A 25,535-nucleotide genomic window follows, 5' to 3' on the forward strand; every position below is an offset into this window, starting at 1 on the left:
ATTTCTAAACTTACCTCTATAGTTGTCATATTTTTAGAGATGAGGAACACATGCCAACCAAAGAGAGTACCAAATGCTAAGCTCAATGAAACCATCAATATCCCACAAGCAACCTAGAGCGTATAAACTTTTTTAAAAATCTTCAGAAAGCATAATTTTAACATTAAGACAGTAGAAGGAAAAGGTGTTGGTAAAGCTAAATTCTGAACGTGGCAAGACTGCATAACAACATGACATGAAGTTTAACAACTTAAACAATTACAGAAATCAGCAAGCAGACTACCAGAGTTAACTTGATTGATAGAACAAAACACTCACCAGCAAGCATTCCATTCCACAGAACAGCATAATTTTAATCATAGATAAATAATTAAACAAACATATAAAAAGATGGTGAAGGAGGAGAAATCTAAAAAGTAGTAAGAACACTAAAACAACCATAAAATCTCTGCTGATCTCTTTGATTCAACCAAATCCTACACATAATTTCAAAAAAAAACAAATCAAGGTGTTATAGAAATCCCAAAACAACCATAAAATTTCTGCTGATCTCTTTGATTCAACCAAATCCTACACATAATTTCAAAAAAAAAATCAAGGTGTTATAGAAATCATTTTGCTCCCGCAACAAATTGAAAGATCTAAAGCCCTTTAACATACCTTTAATAAACTTTTGGTTCACAAGGCTGCATTACAAACTAAACAAGAATATTTACTCTCTTTATTAATCTACAAAAACCAGGAGAATTCAGAATGACCTATGTTGCTTGCAAGTTCTGCCTAATGGCCAACAGCCCCAGCATGATTTGCCTGCTAAAACAAAGAACAAGAGGAATTCTGTGATTGCCATCAATCCTAGACTAAGCTTTCCTTTATGTCACCTAATCATACATCACAAGGTTCATGTTACACATATTCCTTCCTGTCCAGCTTCCCAAATCTCTCACCATAAAATCGAAACCCTTAATATGTGGAAACAGTAAATGGAATTGGGGGCTTGAATTCTGCTTCAGGATTAATTAATAGATATTAGTGTAATGTGTGGCAGAGACAGTTTGGATTGATCTTCCAAAGCCTTCTTGCATTCAACAGAGTAATAACCACACCGTGATGCACCAACTTTAGGAGATGAATTTAAAATTTGCAACAAAAATGCCTTTACACTCAGTAAGATTGCACAAAATTGAGACCGTGGACAAGATAAAAAGCTGCACAGCTTAATTCCTCTACTCTCCAATTTGGAGAGAAATTAGAATTCCCTCATATTTAATTCTACAAAAAAGGGTCCCGAGAGAAAAGATTCTGACTTACACAAACTTGGAATTCCAGCACATCTCTGATCCTAGGAAACCAATAGAATATACAGAGAAACTAATCTTATAAACTAAATCCGACTGCAACCAGGTATTTTTCTAACTCCCCTCTCTTTCATTTCCTTTCTCACAAGAGAAACATCCAGCCAGCGGTCTGCTGCTGCATAGATGTCGGATAAAAGCACAAAACTACCGGCATTTAGTGGCTCAAGCTCAAAAAGCCTTTTGGCAACTAACTCCCCTAACTCAACATCACAATGTAACTTACAGGCCCCAAGTAGTGCACCCCAAGCACCTTCATGAGGTTCCACAGGCATTGAATTTAAAAGCTCATATGCTTCTTTTAAGTGTCCTGTCCTGCTGAGAAGATCAACCATACATGCATAATGATCAGGAGAAGCAACAATAGAGTACACACTTTGCATGGATTCAAAGTAATGCAAACCCTCCTCCACAAGGCCAGCATGGCTACAAGCAGTCAAAATGATCGTGAAGGCCACCTCATCAGGAATCAACCCTTCACTTATCATCTTATTGAAGAGGAAGACAGCCTGTGTGCCATGACCATGAATCGACAATCCTTGTATCATTGAACAATATGAAATTAGGTCTCTATTAGACATAGCTTCAAACAGTTCTTCCGCTCTATCCATGTTCCCACACTTTGCGTTCATGTCTATAAGAGAGGCAATAACATGACCTCGACTAAGATCCAACTCACTCCTACTCAAATAAAAATCAACCCACTCGGCTAATTCCAAACTACCCAGTTGAGAACATGCGGACATCAAGCTCACCATTATAAACTCATCCGGCTTAACATCTTTAAAATACATTTCATAAAAAATCTTCACAGCCTCATCAGGCTGACCATTCTGTGCATACCCTGTTATCAATGCCGAACACGCAACAATATCCCTATCCGGAGCTTCCTCAAACAACAATCTAGCTGACGCCATATCACCTGATTTTGCATAACCATCAATCATCGTTGTGTAAGAAATCACATTTCTTTCAGGCATTTCATCGAACAGTTTCCTAGAACTGCTCATATCACCTATCTTAACTAGCCCGCCAATCAACGCATTCCACGACACTATATTCCTCTCCGGCATTAAATCAAACATCTTCTTCCCTTCTGCTAAATCACCAACAATCACATACCCGACAACCATCGCCGTCCAAGAAACAACGTTTCTGTTCGTCATTTCATCGAACACCTTGCGGGCACACTCAATCTCCTTACATTTACCATACAGGTCAATCAAACTAGTACACACAAAAACATCATCATCTAATCCTAACCTAATCACAGCCCCATGAATCGCAGTTCCTCCTCTTAAAATAAGTTCACTCGAACAAGCCTTAATTACCAATGGAAACGTATATATATCAGGTACTCCACCCTCCCTAATCATTCGAATAAAATACTTTAAAATGTCGATAAAACAACCCCTCTGGGAATACCCTTTTAAAAGGGTATTCCAAAGAAAGGTACTGGGAGTGATAATTTGATTAAAAATGGAGGTGGAGTATGAGAGAGAGGTGCCAAGTGAGTGACAAAGAGAAATAAAATGGGAGATAAGTGAGTGGTCTTGTTGAAGGCCCTTTTTGATAAGGTGAGAGTGTACTTGGTGAAGATGAGTTCGAAGTTTGGATGTTTTTAAGAGAGTTATGATGGAAGGGAGAGAACAGGATTTTGTGATAGCGATTTTAATTGGCCGTGGTGAGAAGGCAGGCATGGAAATTAACCCGAAATGTCTAAGGATACATGAAAAATAGGAAGGATTTTATATGACATCTTTTATGGAGCAACCGAGTTCCCACCCGAGGTTTAGCGAAATAGCAAGTTCCCACCCCTGGTTTCATATATTCCACATTCCCACCCTTAAATTAATGCCATTAGTGATTGTTCTGACACAAATGCATAGAGTATTATTACTAAACTACCCTCTTAAATTCTCCTTCTTCATCTCCCCCTCCTCCTCCCATTTTCTTCTTCTTCACCTCCCCCTCCTGTTCCCATCTTCATGCCTTCTCATTCCAGTCAAACCACCACCATAGACGACCAAACCACCCTATTTCAAACCCAACCAAAAAAAAAAAAACACAAAAATACTTCGAAATCAAGCACAATCAACCTCCAATCAATCCCAAACCCATAAACTCCTTGCAAAACCCTAAATCGACCTCCAATTAAACTCAATTTTCACCAAAATGCAAAACCCTAAGGGAAGTGACGGACGGCAAACAACGAGCAACCAAGATCGAGGCTGTTGGGGGTTTTTGAGGTGGGATGCCAATGAAGCTATTAGTGGTTATGGGGTTGATTTCTGACGCCAAGAGCAACCAAAATTTTGCTAGAAGCGTAAAATCGACGAAGGGTGATGGTCGACGATTGGTGAGAGGGGGTGGGTGGGGGTTTGAAGTGGAGCTTAAGGGGAAGATGATGGTAGCGTTGGAGCAACCCAATAGTGCCGAAATCAGGCTGGATTGGCCAGAAAACGACAACGGTGTTAGAGGTGGTGAGACGAGGAAAACAGCACAAACAGGCCCAGTTTGTGGGCGACACAACTGTTCGTGCGAGGAAATAGGCCCATCGCATCAGATCTTGGGTGGATCTGGTACGATCGGGAATGCAGGTGGAGGTGGAGAGGAGGGAGAGAGAAACTTGCGCGCGATTGCTATTGTGATTTTTCTAGGTTTTTTTCTTTTGATTTCGTTGATTGATTGTTTGGTTGTGTGAGGAAGTTTGATTGTTTAGTTGAAGGTGATGAATCTTGTCGATTTGGGTGAGAAATCTAGTAGGAATCCATAGAAAACGATCGGCAACAGCACCAGAAATAGTAGTGAGTTGAGAGAGGGTGAATGAGATCTGAGATTTGGAATGACCATTTTACCCTTTAACCACATTAAACAATTTTCTGTTAATTTAAAGGTGAGAATCTAGAATCTATGAAACTAGGGGTGGGAACTTGCCATTTCTCTAAACCTTGGGTGGGAACATGTCGTTTGCTCTCTCATGCCTCTTTCACGATAAGTATATTTTATAAAGTTGTCTTAGGTCACTGGGTCCCGGGTTGGTTGGGTGAACCGGTCTGACTATCAGGTCGAACCGTGACGTCATCATATTGACATCAGCATGACATCATCGTGCTAACGTCAGAAAACAAATAAAAATTTAAAAAAAGCATATTATTAACACTAATAATTAATAAACTTTGGTAACAAATTCAGCCAAATTTGAAATGAAATTAACACTACAAAGTATACATTTATAAACTATAAACAGCACAATGAAACCAAATCCTATATTCCTATTACATTTCCATGCCAAGTCAAGGCTGATTTTAGGCATTAGATCTAGAGGCAAAATTACTTATATCATGATCATCTTCGTCATCGTCATCGTCATCATCATCGTCATCATCAGCATAACCAACATCAACAAAAGATTTCAGGCGAAAATAAAATTGTATGTTAATATTTTTTATTGTAAACTAAATTGACTAATGTAATATAAATTTTAAAACACTAAATTAACTAATGTAAGCTAAATTAAATAACATAAAGGAAAGTTATAAGTTAGAACCTTCGGAAGCTTCTATAGAATCATAATAGGAAGGGTGATCACTAGGACCAATAGGAATAAATCCCTCTTCATAAAGTGCTTGTTCCAAATCCTCATAATTAAGCTCAGCATCCTCCCCTTCATCATCAACCACCCAAAACTTAGTCTTGTTGATACTCACATAATCACTAGGATCGAAACTAGTTTTCTTGTAACTGATCCTGGAAGACCATTTTTAACTATTAAAATTTAAAATTTAAAAGCATGACAAATAACTCATTTTGGAAGATCAAGGAAAATAAGAATAATAAGAAAATGAATAAGGTGTAATCAACAATGTTTTATATCTGTTTTTCAACCGTAAGTTATCATAAACAAAGACAAGATCATTCAATCGTTGACGCTCCAATCTATTCCTTGTGTTTTAATGTATGCGCTAAAAAACACTCCAATTTCGCTCACACCCTGAAGAGGTTGAAGTTTGGCTGAGAATTTTGATTGCAAACTTTTGTAAATTTGGAATACTGTACCTATATGTTTTCAACCATTCATCTAATTGAAAATTAGACACAAGAAAAAACATTATTTCATAACGTGAAAGTCAAACTTAAACTCATAACTTAAATAACTATTACATAATACATATCAGGTCATGTGGTTTTACATGTTTGAATTGCAAGTTCCCAAGAAAAGCTCCCCTCGCGGTCTCAAAATATTATACTCTCTTCCACCAACTTAGCCTTCTTTAATTTGAATGAACAAGCCTTATTCTCAACAACATCAAAGAAACCACATTGAACCTCCGGTTTGGCGCTAAATGTAGGATCATATTGGAAAGCCTGATTTAAAAAATAAGCTACAGCATGAATATCATCCTATACCAACGCAACTTAATAATGCTTGTGTAAGACTTGTATAATCTCTTCTTATTCTTAACAACTTCTTGATCCCCAACCTTGTTCTATAGATGCCATCATACAAATATCCTATGGTAGGTTTCTCATCTAAGTCTACAATCCTTAGCATGCACACCAATGGAGCCCCAACTTTGGAAACTTTACACATTTGATCCCAGAATTTATTATCTAGAATTATGGGAATAACTTCCTTACCTTTATGACTTTTTGCATATCTAGAATCCACAAAGAATCTATCTATTACCATTGCTTGCAAGTCATGTTTGTGATCCAGTAGGCTTCTCAACGCAATGAAAGTTATAGCAAAAGTGGTTGCGCTCGGGCGTACAATTTCCATCTAACCCTGTTCAAGTTACAGATATAGATGTTAGTAAAGTTGTTTTCTTGATGATAACTAATATGTTATGACTGATGGTTTCACAGGAAAATAAGCTAAAAGATACATTACTTGTCTTTTCCATAGCCATGCTATCAATAATGTATGATTATACACAAACTTTATCATGGCAGATGCACGTTTCACAAGGCTAGCTATGTGATCTATCTCACCTATATCCTTTAACATCAAGTTCATGCAATGTGCTGCACAAGGCGACCAAGTTATGCTCTTATATTTCCCAACCAACATTCTTCCAATTGCTTTATAATTTGCTCTATTGTTGATGACAAGATGGACAATATTATTTGGTCCAACCCATAAAACCAATTCCTTAAGGAAGGTGAACAATGTCCTAGCATCCTTCATAGCATTAAAAGCATCCATTGACCTTACAAAGCAATCTCCTTTAGGCCAATACACAAAAAAATTAATCAATGACCTTTGAGAATTATCAGTCCAACCATCAGCTGTTAATGTACATCCAACATCTTCCCACGTTTGCCTATAACTATCCATAAGTAGCTGCACTTCCTTGTTAGCATCTCTCAATAAATTAACTCTCATAGCATGATAAGTTAGGTTACCTAGGATCCGTTGCAGTTATAGCATCCGCCAAAGGCTGAAGATAAATTGAATTTATTGCATTGATAGGGATGTATACATCATAAATAAACCTTGGAAAAGCCAAATCCGCTCTCCACATAGCTTCTTTCCCAGCCAAAACACTCTTAATTGATGGCTGAGACCCAAGAATAGTCCTTGAAGCAAAGTAGTCACTAATCCCAATTGGACTATTTCTATTAGTGCTTGTACGTGGTTTTTTACCACCAAAAGCACATGCATTCATGGTCATTTCTGATAGAGGCACCTCTTGACCATCTTCACCTAACATGTCGCCTTCAAATCCATGAAAGTTGGTACCATAAGGATGTGTATACTTACAAGACTTTGCTTTTTGTGTATTCTTTACCCCAATTTCATTTAGTGCCTCTTGCATTTGGAATTTAACATCAAAAGGAACATTTGAGCACTTTCCAACTTCCCTCTTTACTCCCGTTAGATGTAGTTTCATACGATAAATACCTCCCCCTCTAATTACCTTTGAACAATATAGACATGTTAATGTCTTCCTTCCATTTTGATCAATGCCCTCAACAATATGTTCCCATGTTATATCATTCCTTCCTCGATAAGAATGTGAGGAAGCATCCATGAACAAAGAATGTTGCCCAGACCCAAATGATGACATTCTTGATTTTTGTCTCTTCCATGGCAACCAACAATAACAAAAATAAATGTTACCACTTATCTTATACTCTTTAAGCAATAAATTGGAAATTTGCAATTAAATTTGGCACACTGCATATATGGGAAATAGCACACTCCATTTTTGCACACTTCAATTCTCAAACACAACCATCTCGCACCAAACAATCACTTCTTCCATATCAAGTTTCAATCCCACTTTTTCAATATCAAACAATTTCTATCTCAAACACAAACAATCTCATAGCAAACAAAACACAACCAAATTCAATTTCATCAGTTCAACGCTCCATCTTTATGACTCTATCTATCCCCATGCAACAACAACAATGATAAGTTGATAACAATAACAAGAACAATGATAACAAGAACAATAACAGTAAAAAGTAAAAACTAAACTAAGCAACAATGAAACACAAACCTTGTCAGAGTTGCCGAAATCGAAGATTGAAGAAGAAGAAGTTGTCGAAGCCTTAGATTGAAGATCAAAAGATGTCGAAGGCTCGAAGATTGAAGATTGAAGATTGAAGAAGAAGTAACTGAAGATTGAAGATCGAAGTCTGAAGAAGCCAAATATTGAAGAAGATTGGAGATCACAAGACATCGAAGGCCCGAAGATTGAAGAAGAAGCAGTCGAAGATTTTGATGATTGAAGGTAAAAATCGAAGAACTCGAAGATTGAATAAGATTGAACTTTGATGATCAAAGACCCGAAGTTTGAAATGGTATGCAATTTGTTTTGGTCGAATGAAAAAAGGGGAAAAGGGTTTCAATTTTTTTAATTTTCAATTTTTCCCTAAATCAACTTAAATTAATCCGGTTTAGGACCAAAACCGGTTGGACCGACAATTTGTTACATAAAATCCGGTCCAACCGTCGTCCAAATTGTGTCAACTTAAGTTTCCTGCTTTTAAATTGAACCGACCTGGCTTAACTGTGAATTCTCGATTTGACTGGCCGGTCTGGGTAGGGTTTTAAAACCTTGATTGAAATAGAAGTCCTTGGTAAATCAATTCTTAGGAACAGTTCAAGAACATTACCGAAGCAACATCAATTTTCTTTTTGTCAAATTCAATCTATAACACCTATGTCAAATTTTTTTATGAAATAGTAGTTGCTCCAATATGTCTACAGTTACTAATCAAAAGAAAAAACAGAGAGAGAGAGAGAGAGAGAGAGAGAGAGAGAGAATGCTTTTAAATTGTGAAAAACTACTGGGTGATAAAACTGTTACTCAACTTTTCAAAACTCGAGTCTCAAAGTTTCTATAGACAGAAGAGGGATATAAATTATTTCTGCTATACCACGTACCTGTACAAAGGTATAAATGTTGATTCCATACACTTAAAGTGTACATGTGAGGTGAGAAAATAGTAATGCGGATAGCTTAAAAAGAATTTTCTCTATTCTCTAAAGATTTGTGGAACTTTAAATGCAGAAAAATTGTGTGGAAAGAAATAAAATTTCTCATCCCAAAGAAATTCACTAGAAAATCCATTTCTTCTATGCATAACAAATCAAAATTGTTTATGACGAGAGCCAGGGAATCCTTTACGCTCAACTTCTTCTAGGATCATCAAGATGCGCATGATCAAATATTTTACTAAAAAGGAATAACTTGATTTTTGCACCAATAGAATTTGCAAATTTTATTTGTGGCTTAAAATAAATGTATGCATGCAAAATTCACGAATTGGAAGGAACTTTGTAATAATCATGGAGGTTCCAAGAAATCTAAGAGAAGCTACTAGTTACCAAGAAAAACTGAAGCTACAGAGACTCTGAACTGCAACTGCAACTGCATTGCCCTCAACCTCAAGGTCTCTGTGTGAGCAGTATAATTGCATTTTCTGGCCCTTAGTAAAGCAGTCAAGATATGAGAAATCATTTATAATCTCTCTTAAGATTTGGAAAGATTATTATTTAACTTTCTTGAAGGCTTTAACCATAAAATTTAACGTTAAAATTAACTAACATCATTAAGGGAGGTAAGTGCCATGCGAAGGGATATAAAAGATAATTTCTAATTACTCTGAGGTCTTTCTAAACTTAGTGGAGGTAAGAGACAAAATACCTGGAATAAGGATTAAACACAGACCCTGAATTATGATAAAATAACGAAATTTCTCCCAATGTTTTTAAATAATAAAATTCTCTTATTGTTAAAATTCATAAATATCATCAAACTACTCTTTACATTTATTTTAATATCTAAAATTTAACGATAAAAGAATTTTTGTTATTTTTAAAATATTAGAAATTTTGTTGTTATCTTATTATATCTAAGAGAATTAACTCTGAGTAAATAACTAACTGGATTGACTGAATTGGGCCAAGTCCAACAACCCAGCCCGATTTACCTGTTTCACCCTCACAACCTTACCAAAAATGATACGGTACCCGAACCCTACCCGGTGAATCCAGCCTCCTAACCTAACCGCCTTTTTAGATCCGAATCCGCCTCGGATATACATGTTATATCCCTGCCTTTCATTTTATTCCACCACCACCATAAATACTTCTACAGGAGACTTCATCTTAATCACTTTTTCGCAATCTGAAAATTTACAGACACCTCGCCAATACACGTTTTTCTGCTTCTCTCACCTCCATGGAATCTCTCGATTCCAACCCCCAATTTCAGCAAACCCTAGATTACAATCAAAATCAAAACCCTGCGTTATCAGAAACCCTAGATCCCGATTCACAAAACCCTCCTAAAAACCTCGCTCCCGATTCTCAAATTCCCCAAAACGCCTCCGAGAATGGCCACAATAACAACTACGCCGAGGAAAATAATAATAGCAATAACGTCATGGCCGATTACGTTAAGCAGAAGCCTTTATTGTCGGAAAATGGTCTAACTAACACTCATTCCGGTACCGACAAGGATCAATCGGGAGGTGAGGAGGAGACCACTAGCAGAAGACGGCGTCGTAGCAGGTGGGACCCGCCGCCGTCTGAGTCGGGCAGCGGTGACCAGGCGAATAATAATAATGACTCGGGGAGTGGGACCAGGAAGCGGAAATCGCGGTGGGCGGATGATGAGCCGAAGCCAGTGATTCAGTTACCGGATTTTATGAAGGACTTCACTGGAGGTATCGAGTTTGATCCTGAAATTCAAGCTTTAAATAGTCGGTTACTAGAAATTTCTAGAATGTTGCAATCTGGTTTGCCTTTAGATGATAGACCAGAAGGGCAGCGAAGTCCTTCTCCTGAACCCATTTATGATAATATGGGAATTAGGATTAATACTAGGGAGTATAGGGCACGAGAGAGATTGAATAAAGAGAGACAGGAAATTATATCTCAAATTATTAAACGAAATCCAGCATTTAAGCCACCAGCGGATTATAGGCCTCCAAAACTTCAGAAGAAGCTTTATATACCAATGAAAGAGTATCCAGGTTATAATTTTATTGGGCTGATTATTGGACCGAGAGGAAACACTCAAAAGAGAATGGAGAGGGAGACGGGTGCGAAGATTGTGATTCGGGGTAAAGGATCTGTGAAAGAGGGAAGGTTGCAACAAAAGAGGGATTTGAAGCCAGACCCGTCAGAGAATGAGGATTTGCATGTGTTGGTGGAGGCAGACACTCCAGAATCACTTGAGGCTGCAGCTGCGATGGTAGAAAAGTTGTTGCAGCCAGTTGATGAGGTTTTGAACGAGCATAAAAGACAGCAGTTGAGGGAGCTTGCAGCCTTGAATGGGACGATAAGGGATGAGGAGTATTGTAGGTTATGTGGTGAGCCGGGACATCGGCAGTATGCATGTCCCTCGCGTACTTCAACTTTTAAGAGTGATGTGCTTTGTAAGATTTGTGGTGATGGTGGCCATCCAACTATTGATTGTCCTGTGAAGGGAACAACTGGGAAGAAAATGGATGATGAATATCAGAATTTCTTGGCAGAGTTAGGAGGAACACTTCCTGAATCAGCTACCAAACAAAGTTCTACCTTGGCTTTAGGTCCTGGCACTTCTGGAAGCAATCCACCTTGGCAAAATAATGCTGGGAGCGGTGGGAGTACTTCACACCCTGGACTAGGGTCAAATGGAGTTAAGCCCATTAAGGAATTTGATGATACTAATTTGTACATTGGATATTTGCCACCTACTCTTGATGATGACGGTTTGATTAGGTTGTTTTCATCTTTTGGTGACATTGTGATGGCTAAGGTTATCAAGGACCGAGTTACGGGATTGAGCAAAGGTTATGGCTTTGTGAAGTATTCTGATGTTCAGATGGCTAATAATGCTATTGCAAGCATGAATGGTTACCGTCTTGAGGGGAGGACCATCGCTGTGAGAGTTGCTGGTAAACCGCCTCAGCCTACTGTGCCTCCAGGCCCTCCAGCATCAACAGTTCCCACTTACCCTGTTTCTACTCAACCAGTTGGTGGCTATCCATCTCAGCAGTTTACACCTGGTGGTCCTCTGCCAAATCCACCACCTGCAAGCTACACAGGGACTCCGGTTCCATGGGGACCACCAGTTCCCCCACCTTATGCTCCTTATGCTCCTCATGCTCCTCCTCCTCCTGGTTCAACTATGTACCCTCCTGTTCCTGGTCAACCAATGCCCCCATATGGAGTACAATATCCTCCACCAGTGCAGACAGGTCCCCCTGGTGCCTCATCACAGATTGTGACTTCAAGTGAAGCACAACAACAAAGCTTCCCACCAGGTGTGCAATCTGAAAGCAGCACTTCTGCTCCAGCTGTATCAGCAAATATGTACGGGAGCTCCATGGCACCAATGCCACCAAATGCTCAACCTGCGTACGCAACTGCTTCATTAGGTTACCCACCTTACTACAGTGCAGTTCCCCCTCCCCCTCCGCCTGCTCCAGCCTCAAGTGTGGACCATTCACAGAGCTTGGGTAATGTTCCTTGGGCTACTAATCCGCCAGTGCCACCACCCGTTTCTTCTGCAGAAAAGGCAACTTATGGTGCAGATGCTGAGTATGAGAAGTTTATGGCTGAGATGAAATGATGTGGGTCCTTCCAAGTATTGCTTCTTAATTGAGAGGTAATTTGAACCTGTTAGATTTGTCCTTTGGTGATTGCATATGATTTTTGATTAATTTTGCATTTGGTTTGTTTAAATATTTCTCCGTTTTTACTAGCCGGTAACCTTGAAGATGCCAAATATGGCTCTGACAATATGACCTGAGTGGTCATATCGTGTGACTTACTTGTAGGAATTAGGTAGATATGCATGTTTCATGTCTCAACAATTTATTTATTTCTTGTGTTAGAGTTTGATAAAAGATTTTCCGAACACTTTTAAGGGTTCGCCAGTCCCTGCATTTAGAATTGAACTGTATTTCAAGTGAAACTTATGGTATAGCTGTTATTAAATTGTGAACCAAAACTTGCTGCATATTTTTCTAGCAATCTATGATTAATTTATGCTATTTTTTGCCTAGCAGTTGATGGCTGTTGTTTCGCAGAATGTAATATTGTTGATGATGATAGGGGAGACTAATCCTAAAGACCTGTCTTATAAACTAATTCCACAGTGCTGAACCACATGTCTTTCACCTTCACCAGTGTTCTCCAATTTTAAATTTTAGTACTAACAGTGTTCGTTGCTTGATCAGTGATAACAGCCAGGGCAGGGACTGACAAATACAACAGTTCTGACTATTTAGTTTGACTAGTGTTACCATTGCATATTATCATTTTCATTTGGATTTTTATTATATTCATATGCGTATTCTCACTTGGCTTTTGGAGTATGTGAAGGTTTTATAGGAAGGGAAGTGTTGTCGCTTTGTAAGTATATGGCCTGTCCTCTTAACGTAATTACAATACTGAATATTAAAGTATCCAAATTCTTGATCAATGTGATTTTGGTGCTCTGTTATATAGAATGTTGGATCTTATACATATGAGTATGTTTAGATCTTATCAGCAAGTCCTCTCCTTCAGTTTAATTTTATCACAATATTGAATTTGATGATACTTGTATACACCTTATTTTTAAGTTTTCCATATGTTGGTTTAATAACTTCTCTCTTCTTTTTTCCTCCACTCTCATATAGTGAATTTTGTTTGCGAGATAAGCATGAAAAACAGTGTTCCCCTAGTTTGCATTATGTGTTTATGTCTCTTAACCTTTTCTCTTTGTTATTATTGGCTAATTTTTACAGGCCTGATGTTTCTTGGAGCACATATGAACCTGATTCTTACCTCTTGCCATGACTTTGTTGGAAGTTTGGGACTCACATCTTTAACCTTGCTGTACTCTTATGACATTTGCAGAGATTTGGCAGAAGTCTCAGTTCATATAATCGCATCTTGGAGAAGCCATTTTAAAAGCTTATTAATATCATTTATTACTCAATGCTCTTATGTTGGACTTAATTTTATTTCCTATGGATGCTTATTGCCTCCTTCATAATGTTTGGCTGCTAATGTTTCCTTCTATTTTGTGTGAACTGGTTACTGACCAACTGGTTACTGACATTTTCTGTTGTTAAATTGTATTTTCCTTGAATATTTTAACTGATTTTGTTACTTGGCTTAGCTCACTTTTATATTGTGATAATAATGATTTTATTGTGAGAGTATATGATATCTTACTTGCATGCTTCTGAAGTTTACCTGGCATGCTTCTCTCATTTGCGTGGCCAGAAGGTAAGCATATCTTAGGAACAGAAGGCGTTGGGGTATGTGGAAGAAGCTTTCAATTTTTGCCTTTGTTATATATATTTTGAGATTCCATTTTTTTTAACAAACCTATTCTGATCTTTCTTCCTAGTTGTCATATGGCAGGTAAAAGAACTCTTATTATCGGTAATCATGGGTATTGGATGTTAGTTTTGGTGGCATTTGTGTCATAAACTAGAAAAATAAAATTTTATGGTTTTTGGATATGTTCTTACAAACTGTCAAAAGTAATAAATGACTAATATTTTTCTGACATTTATTTAGTGACCAAGTCCTAATAGTGACAGATCTATCTTCTTTGTTCCTCCTTTTCCGTAAGATTTGTAAAGGTAAGAAAACTTCTCGAGTTGTGAGAAGTGATGTTTTTAAACTGGAGTAGCCGAGTGATTAAGATAGTTGAAAAGAATTTGGTTTAGTCTTCTTCTAGAGACACGGTGCTATAATGTATAATGGAACGGATGGATCCCCTTATGTAAGAGTGGAAAGATTGTTCCATTTAGCCTACGTATATGACTTATTAGGCTTTTTAGGATTTGGTGGTTCAGAGTTGGGGAAGAGTGATTATTTTCCTTATGTTTACTCAATGTAGACGAAGTTTGTGATTGAAATTTGCCAAAAACATTAATTTATATTAGGTGCAACTCAAGTGGCTTGTCATTTTCCCCTTCATTATTTTTGAGTTGGACGTTTCCATATTACTTGATCATCTTTAAGTGAATTAAATTGTATGGCTCCTCTGGATTTCAATGTCAATTTCATAATTTTGACAAAGGGGTAAGTGAAAAAAATGACGTCGTGTTTATTTCATATACCTAAAATGAGATCCATTAATATTAAACATACCAACAATTATAAAAAAATATCTAAAACCTTTACTAATCATAGGAGATATACAATACTTTCTGATAAACATAGACACATTTGATAATATTAATCGACAGGTTATATAAAATAAACCTTTTCTGAGTATAAAACTTTGTATTGTTTCCAGGATGTTCTAAAAACATTGCTATGCAAATTAATGATTGAAAGAATTGATGTTTATAATGTTATTGAAATTAAAAAGAATCTAAACTTAGTCAACATGCACTATTTGGTTCAAAGAATGGTCTAAATAATTATAGCCATGTATAAATCCATCAATGAATTTCAGATTTATGGACACTAATTAGCATTATTCAACCATTTCTTTCAAGCCCTCAATGCCAGAAAAATTAAACCCCAAATAGAAAAACAAAATTCTAAGAATTTAAGAAAATTGTAACAATCAATGATTAAATCATTCAAATTATCTCTTTGACGGTTGTCACAATTCTCTCAATTTTGCCATCTAATAATAATAAAAAAAAGTTCACTTAATTTGTGGTCGGATAGCAAGACTCTAAGTAACTTAGAGATCTTGTATTCAAGTCACACAAAGTAGCCACCTAACACATTTGTCATTTACTTGGCCTATTAGATTTGTAATGTGCTCAATGAATTCTAAGGATTAGTTAATGTGCAAGCTGACTCAAACACCTTGATTACCAATAATAATAATAATAATACTAATAATAAAAATAAAAATTCATCAAACTTACTAAGTTGAACAAGATTTGTCAAGATCAAAATCAGCTCCCTTTTCACTTGTCTACATTGTAGTTGGTAATCCTAACTTGATATTAACATATTTGCCTCTTTTTTTAGGTGGGATATGATTTAATTAATTAATTAATTACTTTTTCCAAAATTAAGAAAAAATAAATTTAAATTGACCAAAAAAAAAAAAAGAAAAAAAAATGAACTATTCATATTATGACTAATCAAGCAAAGCTAGTGGGTTGGTGATAATCTCCACTAACAACTATTGAAATTTTGTTTCTTATAAATTACTTTTTCTGGTCCCTACACTTCGAATATTTGAAGCAGAAAAGCTTGAAGTACAAACCCATTTGGATACTCTTACAAGAAATTATTTTATAAAAAAGAAATTGATATTTTTTACTAACTCTTGATTTGGCCTAGACCTTGGCAGACCGGTCCCAATCGGATCCGGGTCTGGGCCCAATTGGGACTAGTCCCTGGACTAGTCTCATCTGGAATCAGTCACTCATGGGCCTAGGATGATCCCAGGCCCATGAGAAATTTTAGGGCCCGATCCTAGGACCGGTCCTATGTGCCTGAAAAATTTATTTTCACCCCCCAACCTTTTTTATATTTGGGGCCAAAAAAAATTATGTAGGGGGGTTTATGTAATTTTTAGGAGCTTGGAAAATTCATTTCCAACCCCAAGTTAGTAAATTTTATAAAATATCAATTTAACCTTCAACATTTTTGTCAACCACATTTGTAGGGGGTTTTTGAATATTTTCAGAGAGACTTTTTAAAAAAAATACAAAGTGGTTTGGGCCCGAGCCTGGAACGAAGGAGGGCCCGATCTTGGGATCGATCCCTCCTTCATGGGCCTGGCCTGATCTATTTTGTGAAGCAGTAACAAAGGTTTAGCACCATTAATTATTTATTGCAAGAAATTTAAAAACATAATACAATTAATAAATTTCATTAAACTGAATATATAGCTTACAATTTACAAAGACACTTAAAAACGCTTAGCTAACACACCCACATGAAGTGAAAGTGGCCAAAACCCTCAAAATTGACACACTTGAAAAGCTGTTACACACGTTATGAAAAAAACGTTTATATTCAAGTAATAATAATATTGACACGCCATTTCAAGTACTCAAGCGACCACAACATCAACCCATACATTTTCACCAAATAACATGAAATTTGTTCTTCTCTTCACCTCAATTTTGAACTCACCTCCATCAAGCCTGCGTAAGATGATTCTATCACCAATTCGAACGTCCTTGGATCGAACAAAGACAAGCCATCCTGTTCTTAAACAAGGCTTTGGATAACCTTCCCGCCTTTTACAGCAAGAAAATGTCCATGGTTGGCCGGAGCTGTCTGTAACAAGCAAATCCACATAATGTTGACCCTGGGGGAAAACGATATGATTTAGAGTTTCTATGGGGAGTTCTAATCTGTTTCTGGTGTCTGTGAGTGTTGCTATTTTTGAGCACACTTCCATGGTTTTGTTCTAATGCAGATTGAAATTTATAAGTTATGAAATTAAATTTACTGCTTCATAAATTAGAAAGTGATTGGTCTGAAAAGTATAAGCATTGATGTTGAAAATGCAAGTGAGGATCAATATACTCCCCACCTTGAATGTACGTACATCAATTTCTTCTCTTATTTTATTATCTATTCCATTGATTTTCATTTTGATAGTGATTATTATATATAGAGCATATAAATCTTTAAATTTCACCCATGGGACTGGGACTCAATAGTTTTTTATAAGTAAAATTCTTTGGCAAAAGTTATATAGCTTTAACTCAAGTCCATATATATCTTTGACAAATAGAGTTATACTCGAATTTACAGCCACCCATGAGGCATGATTGATGAACTATACAATGGGATTCAGATACTGGTATCTAACAGCTAATTTTCATTCAAAGTCGCTTTGAATTATTTAAAATTCTTTGACCAATAGCAATATAGCTTAACTCAAGTCCGTATATATGTCTTTGACAAATGGAGTTATACTCGAATTTACAACCACTGATGAGGCATGATTGATGAACTATATAATTAATGGGATTCAGATACTGGTATTAAAGGTTAATTTTCATTCCAAGTCGCTTTGAATAATTTACAACCATTAAAATGTTATTCTCACACACTTTCTTCACTGATCTTTAAGAATAAATTATATTTATTGACAACAAAAATAAAAGACGGTAGGTTTTATTACATTATGTAATGAGAACGGTTAATTATAATACTAAGAATACGTTACATCGAGAGCATGCTTCTACCAACTCAGCAGCACTACTTGTTAAGTACAAATTCTTTATTTAAAGAGAAAATTCAAAGTTAACACACTACTTGCAACTTTAGCAAAACCTAGAATATATATATATATATATATATCACTGATTCTCTAGTAAGGGCATTAAGTTTTTTTTTTTTCTTTTTTCTTCACTTTTTCGTTTTTATTTAGGGTTTAGAGAAGCGAAAATAACCTTAATGGATGTATCGAAGAGTTTCAATGGGAAGCTCAAGTCTATATTTGGTATAAGTGTGAGTAGCTGCTTTTGAGCACAACTCCATTAAAATTTGTTATTGCTCTTCAAATTACGACTTCATTTCCTGAAATTTATTGATGGAATTTGATAGCAAACTTTGTGCAACTCTAATTCTCACTAGGACCACAGGTTAAATCTTGAAAATGGAGGTGTGGAAGTCAAACCCATTTACAATTAGTCAAATTTATATTATGTTCAAACAAAAGGCAGTGCGTAGTAGCAGCTATACTTGATTTCCAAAACCAAATTAATTGAGTGGGTCAGCGCATGTAATCTTTACACAACTTTTAATTAAGCTTATCCCATCTTAAGTATCCATATCTTGGTCATAAACTTTAAGTCTCTTTCTCCTGTGCTTTACCTTAACATAATAATGAGAACTATCTCCCCACTTAAATTGCGTTTAATTAACATATATGCAACTCCACAAAATTGTATATGTGCAATTTCGTGTGAATACATGCAGGTGCATAATGTATTTAATTATGGTTTCATTTGGATTTCTTAAAAACATGTTAGAAATAAAATGGAATAATATCAATGAGTTGAAATGGTATATATTTGAATCAACTGAGTTGTTAGTTTTATTATTATTATTATTCTTACCATTTGATTTGTTTTTTCTTTTTTTCCTTTGGATAATATTGTTTACTATTGAGATATAAAAGATATATCCATATGTTTATAGCTTCAAATCTTTCATATCAATGATTCAAAAAAAGTCACAAATTATATGTTTTATTACTTTGTTTGGATTGAACAAGGCAAGCCAACGATGAGCTCCAAACTTATGTAAAATTCGTTATATTTTGTCAAGGAACAATAATATACTATATTTTAAATTTAAAGATTAAAATTAAATTAAATAGAAAATTTAGGATAGGTGGTTATGACCATATAACTAATTAACATATTAACAAAGTTGTATTTTCCGGATAATTTTTTTGCTATAAATTAAGACCTAAAAACCTTAATTTTCTTCACATTAGTTGTCAATTATTAATCCCCTCTTCTGGATTAGATATCCCCATGGTAAAATCTAATATGAAGAGCTTGAAGGCAGCTCATTTTGCACTTGTGTTCATTGTCTTTGCAGCAATTTTGCCTTTTCGTCAATGTAATTCACAATGCTTCTTCTGCTTCAAGTGTTTTAAATATCGGTTTCAAATAAATCCTAAAAGTTTTTATTTTTTTCATTTAGTTTTTTATTAATCAGGTTATGTTCAAGGAACTTGTGAGCAGGGGTAGATCCAGCCCTCAGATTTTAAAAAAGAATTACTGATATATAGGTCCATACAAAATTGCTATTGATATATATACCCAGACTTACCCCTAAATTTAAAAAAAATGAGAACTATTATACATATATCCAGGCCCACAAAAAACATGTTATATATATATATATATTCTAAGCTCACATTATATTAACAGTTTAAAACTCTCTCCACTCTTTTTTTTCATGGTTCTACCTATTTTTTTATGATTTTATCCCCAAAATTTTTTACTCTCTGACTCTCTCTTTCTCTTTCTTATGCTATTCGCTTTTAAAACTTTTAAAGATTGAAATCGTTGAAGCTTTCACTACTCAAGGTGTCACAATTAACTCTGTTTTCTGTTTTATCAGTTTTATGTATGTGTATTGCTCATTTCAATTTAGTTTATTTTAGGGTTGAATTATGTTTCTTTTTTTGGAGGTTTTTTATTTTAATTTGAGGGAAAAAGACGTGGATCTTGTGAGTTTATTTTGTGTTTTGTGTCTAAGAATAAACTTGTTTTCCCAAATTAAAACCTTAACTATATTTTCAAGGACGTTGTTCTTCACCATTCACTCACCACTTTCTTACATTTCAAACGTTACCGCTTAGCTGCTCAAAATTATTAAAGAAATTGAGTTACTATCGATGTTTATTATAAGAAAATTCCCTCTTTTTTTTATTAATTCATATTAAAAGTCAATACAATGTTGATTTGATTTAAGTTTTGGTTGATTTTAGCTTATGTTAGGTCTGATCAAAGTTATGAAAATTTATGTTATAATCTTTGGAAGCTAAAAATAAATAAATAAATAAAATAAAATAAGGTTTTGCTCAAGATTTACTACATTTACTCAAAATTTTGTTGCTAATAAATTTATTCAAGTAGGAAAATATTGTGTTATTGCATTCATTTCTCTCAAGTTCTTGATATTGTATTATTTTCTTTGCTTAAGGTTTGGTATTTTTTAAAGTTTTCACTAGTTGTTTGGAAAACGATGGCGGAGCCACGGAAGCCCCCCTTGGGCAAAAATCTTAGATCCACCACTACTTATGAGCAAACAATGTATCAAGGCTTAGAAATATGGTGTTGCACAACAAATGGCTGTTATGTAGGATGCTTTCCCTCACAAAAGAATTGTCTATCTAGTTGTCGTGGGGCAACTTGATAGCCCCCAAAGGAGCCTCAAGTTTGGCCCCTCTTCCATTTCCACCCTGTAGCAATCCACCAGAGGACCAATAATCCAGCTGTCATGGATATATATTTGTTACTTTCCAAAATCCTTAAGCGTGTTTGATGCGTTTTCTTGAATCACAACAGCGTTTTTGTAATTCTCTCACAAAAATGGAAGGGCTAACCTATAATTCCAGTATAACCCTCTTTTTCTTGGATCATACTATATTATTAATAATGTTACCGGTTTATTATACATTCAATTGTGTTGTGAATGTATGTACACATTTACATAATGTATTGATATCAACAAAATGTGAGGAAAAATAAACTAATTTTTATGAAATTATGATACTATGGTGTTTATATACTTAATTTAATCATGATGATTATAGTTTAACTATATTTCGACAAACCTGGAGTGGGGAAATGTAAATAAATATGCATTTATATTAACCCAATTTTTTGGAAATTGTTGTAACGTTGCTGGCATTTAAGGCGGACACCGTCTTATATTTGGAACATTGTTGTGATGTGGCATTTGATTTATGCCTACGTGGAAGCCAAAGTTATAACTTGGGTGGTCAAAGTTATTTGATAAAAGAAAAGGGGCAATTAGGGAATTTCCCGATTGGGATTTTTTGTAACCTAAATTGGTTTGGTCGACATTGTCGGTTGTGCTCCATTTTCTTGATTTTTCTCTCTTGGTTACAGAGAGAGAAAGGTTGTTACAAACGGTTTGAGGTGGAGTCTTGAAGATCGTATGATGGGATCAAATGGTGTTGGTAGGTTTACTTTGTTATTTTTGATTCCTTTTTCTGTGTATAAATCATTCATTAATTTCTGGTTTTCTAATGTATGAGAGGTGAGGAACATCTAGGTGTAAGTAATCAATTTGATTACCGAACCACTATAATTTCTTGTGTACAACTTCTCTTTTTCTCTCTTATTACTTTGTGTTATTTACTTGTGTTTTTGCTACTGATTAGAAACCTAGGTTTGCTTGTTTTTGCCTTTTCAAATAGTCTCATGTTCAACAAGTGGTATCAGAGCTAGATTTAGTCTGGGTTGTGAGATTATTTTCGAATTGTGGTTGTCTAGGGTTAGATTTGAAATTACATTTTCTTAACTTAGGGTTTCTCTGAGTCTTGAGTTTTTTGGGGCTTTCACACTCTTAGTAACTGTGAGACTTAGGAACCTAGATATGTCTAAGTTTGAGGTGGAAAAGTTCACAGGAGACAATGATTATGGGTTATGGAAGATGAAGATGAGGGTTATCTTAATTAAGAATGGATTGTCAGCTACTTTGGAGGGTGAGGATAGCTTGCCAGAGTCTTTATTAGAGAAGGAAAAGAAAGACCTGTTAGATAAGGCTCATAGTACTCTAATTCTAGGTTTGGGGGATAAAGTTCTAAGAGAGGTTAAGAAAATGACCACACCAGCAGAGGTTTGGGAGAAACTAGACTCTCTATCCCTATCAAAATCTTTTTCTAATTAATAAACTAGTTTTAAAACAAAAGTTTTTTTGGTTTTAAAATGGATGAAAACAAATCATTAGGAGAAAATATGAATGACTTCATGGAGTTAGTACATGATTTAGAAGGTCTTACTGTCAAAGTTGAAGATGAGGATCAAGCTGTGATACTCATCAATTCACTACCCAAAATGTATTCAAAATTTGTTGACATCCTTAAGTATGGTAGACAAACTCTCAAACTAGATGAAGTAGTAGTAGCGATTACTGCTAAAGATGTTGAATTTAGAAAATAGGGTAAGCTAGATGGAGAAGGGCTCAATGTTCAGGGCATATCTGAGAAGAAAGTGTTTAAGAAAGGTCATTCCAAGGGTAGATCTAAGTCCAAATCTAAGTTTGTGAGGAAATGTTTCTACTGTCATAAGGAAGAGCATTTCAAGAGAGATTGTCCAGAGAGAAAGAAGAAGTTTGGAGACAAAGAGGCTAATGGCAATATAGATGTAGCCTCTGATGGATATGAATTCTGATGTCCTGATAGCTTTTGATAGAGAATCTGACTCTGAGTGGATTTTAGATTCTGGATGTTCCTTTCACATGACTTCGAATAGGAGTTTTTTGATGAACTTTAAGAAGTTAGAATCAGGCAAGGTTCTAATGGGAAATAATGCAGTATGTAATGTCTTAGGCATTGGAGATGTCAAGTTAAACCTTAATGATGGCAGTTCTAAAGTTCTTATAGACGTTATGTTTATACTTGAGTTGAAAAGGAACTTAATCTCCTTAGGCAGCTTAGGCTCAAATGGGTATAGCTATAAGGCTCAAGGTAGAGTCCTTAAGGTCACTAAAAGGTCTCTAGTGGGAATGAAAGGAGAGAAAAGGAATGGGTTATATGTTCTAAGTGGGTCAACTGTTACTAGAACAGCAACAGTGTCTTCACAGAAGCCAAATAAGAATTCTGTGTGGCATAAGAGATTGGGAAACATTAGTGAGAGAGGCTTAATAGGGTTGAGTAAGCAAAATGTCTTAGGAGGGGATAAAATAAAGAAACTATCCTTCTGTGATCATTGTGTTTATGGAAAAATGAGTAGAATTAGATTTAAATTTGGGAAACATTGTTCTAAGTCTATTCTGAATTATATTCACTTTGATGTGTGGGGGCCTACAAAGTATCCTTCTTTGGGAGGATCTTAGATTCTTCATTAATATAATTCATGACTTTTCTAGGAAGGTCTGGATCTATTTCTTGAAGAATAAAGGAGTGGCTTTTAGAAAATTCAAAGAATGGAAGGTTATGATAGAAAATCAAACTGGGAAGAAAATTAGGAAACTAAGAACAAATAATGGGTTAGAATATATCAATGAAGAGTTTGATAGTTTGTGTAAGGATAGTGGAATTATGAGGCATAGAACAGTGAGGTACACACCTCAACAAAATGGCCTAGTAGAAAGAATAAATATGACCATTTTAGAGAAAGTTAAAAGCCTATTTTCCTGTGCTAAACTACCCACCAGATTCTAGGCAGACGCTATCCACACTACAGTTTACCTAATAAATAGAATACCCTTCTCAGCCATTGAATTCAAAACTCCCATAAAAAAGTGGTTTGGACATCCTACCAATTATAGCAACCTAAGAGTTTTTTATTGTACTATTTTTGTGCATGAAAAATTTGATAAGTTACAACCAAGGGCTATTAGATGCAATTTTCTAGGTTATCCTGGTGGAATAAAGGGGTATAAATGTTGGGATTTATAGGGAAAATGTGCATTGTCAATAGAGATGTAAAATTTAATGAGGATGAACTGGGTGGTTTGAGTGAGAAAGGGAGTGATTGTACAGGTAGGATAAAAGTGATCAATCTAGACCTAGGTGGAGAAGTTTCAAATTATGGTAATCCTCATCCAAATTATCAACAAGAAAACTCTCAAACTCAGGTGGATGAACCTAGCTTAGATGGTAATGATGGTGAGGATAATGATTTGCAAAATTATCAGTTAGCTAGAGATAGGGAAAGAAGACAAATTAGACTACCTAGTTGATACTCTCATGTTGATATGGTTGCCTTTGCTCTTCAAGTTATTGAAGAGGTTGAAGAGGAACTCAAAACTATTAAAGAAGCCATGAATAGTAGAGATTCTAGGCAGTGGAAACAGGCCATGCAAGAACAATATGATTCCTTAATAAAAAATCAGACTTGAATTCTTATTAACAAACTTGAGGGTGGTAGGATTGTTAAGTGTAAATAGGTTTTCAAAAGAAAGGAGGGTATACCAGGGGTAGAAGCACTTAGGTTTAAAGCTAGATTGGTTGCAAAGGTTCACATAGGTTGAAGGGGTTGACTATAATGAGATTTTCTCACCAGTTGTGAGACATACAACTATTAGAGTCCTTTTATCTTTGGTAGCTCAGTTGAATTGGAATTAGAGCAATTAGATATCAAGATAACATTCTTAAATGGTGATTTCGAAAAGAAGATTTTGATGGAGCAACCTGAGATTTTTGAAAAAGGGGTCTAAAAACCAAGTATGTCTTCTTAAAAAATCTTTGTATGGGTTAAAATAGTCACCTAGGCAGTGGTATAGAAAGTTTGACAGTTTTATGATGAGTGCTGGATTTGTTAGAAGTAGCTTTGATGGTTGTTTCTATTTCAAATGCTTATATGGTGAATGTTATATCTATCTGGCATTGTATATGGATGATATGCTCTAGCCTGTAAAGATCCTTCTAAAATTGTTAAATTAAAGGAGAGATGAGTAGGTAGTTTGAAATGAAGGATTTGGGGCAAGCTACAAAGATCATAGGTGTGAATATTGAAAGAGATAGGAAAACTGGGAGACTGGTGTTATTTCAGAAAGAATATGATGAAAAGATCATAAAGAAGTTTAACATGTATGACTGTAAACCTGTTAAAACACCTATTGGTCAGCATTTTAAACTACGTGCAATCCATTATCCAGAAACAAAAGAAGAAAGAAGTGTAATGACTTGCATTCCTTATGCAAATGCCATAGGCTTGATGTATCTAATGGTCTGTATAAGACCAGATTTGGCCTTTGCCGTTAGTTCAGTAAGCAGATTGATGAGTAACCCTGGAAAGAGTCACTAGGAAGCTGTTAAATGGATTCTTAGATATGTCAGGGGTACACTGTCCACTGGTATTGTTTACAGCAAAAGGAAAAATCAGGAGAAGTTCATTGTAGGGTGTGTTAATGCTGATTATGCAAGAAATGTAGACAATAGAAAATCCATGACTGGTTTTGCTTTCTCTTTATGGGATAATTTGGTTTGCTGGAAGGCTAACTTGCAAGCTATTGTTACCTTGTCAACTACGGAGGAGGAATATGTTGCAATTATAGAGACAACAAATGAA

At 35.6% G+C, this 25,535-nt stretch overlaps 2 protein-coding genes across 2 annotated transcripts; one reads left to right on the forward strand and one right to left on the reverse strand.

Moving 5' to 3' along the window:
* Window positions 1-604: 604 nt before the first annotated feature.
* On the reverse strand, window positions 605-3,056 carry LOC116139688 (putative pentatricopeptide repeat-containing protein At5g37570). Its single transcript, XM_031425352.1, has one exon. The coding sequence runs from the start codon at window positions 3,053-3,055 to the stop codon at window positions 1,385-1,387; it is 1,671 nt and encodes a 556-aa protein (XP_031281212.1). The 5' UTR covers window position 3,056; the 3' UTR covers window positions 605-1,384.
* A 6,998-nt stretch (window positions 3,057-10,054) lies between these two features.
* LOC116139679 (splicing factor-like protein 1) lies at window positions 10,055-13,968 on the forward strand. Its single transcript, XM_031425341.1, has 2 exons — window positions 10,055-12,475; window positions 13,602-13,968. Exon 1 carries the CDS (start codon window positions 10,058-10,060, stop codon window positions 12,437-12,439), a length of 2,382 nt encoding a protein of 793 aa, XP_031281201.1. The 5' UTR covers window positions 10,055-10,057; the 3' UTR covers window positions 12,440-12,475; window positions 13,602-13,968.
* The last annotated feature ends 11,567 nt before the right edge of the window (window positions 13,969-25,535 follow it).

The sequence above is a fragment of the Pistacia vera genome, unplaced genomic scaffold (assembly GCF_008641045.1).
Source record: "Pistacia vera cultivar Batoury unplaced genomic scaffold, PisVer_v2 Contig357, whole genome shotgun sequence".
Classification (NCBI taxonomy): Eukaryota; Viridiplantae; Streptophyta; class Magnoliopsida; order Sapindales; family Anacardiaceae; genus Pistacia; species Pistacia vera.

Coding starts and splice junctions, on each gene's coding strand:
- LOC116139688 (XM_031425352.1), bottom strand. CDS start 3,055: ATGCCTGCCTTCTCACCACGGCCAATTAAAATCGCTATCACAAAATCC.
- LOC116139679 (XM_031425341.1), top strand. CDS start 10,058: ATGGAATCTCTCGATTCCAACCCCCAATTTCAGCAAACCCTAGATTAC.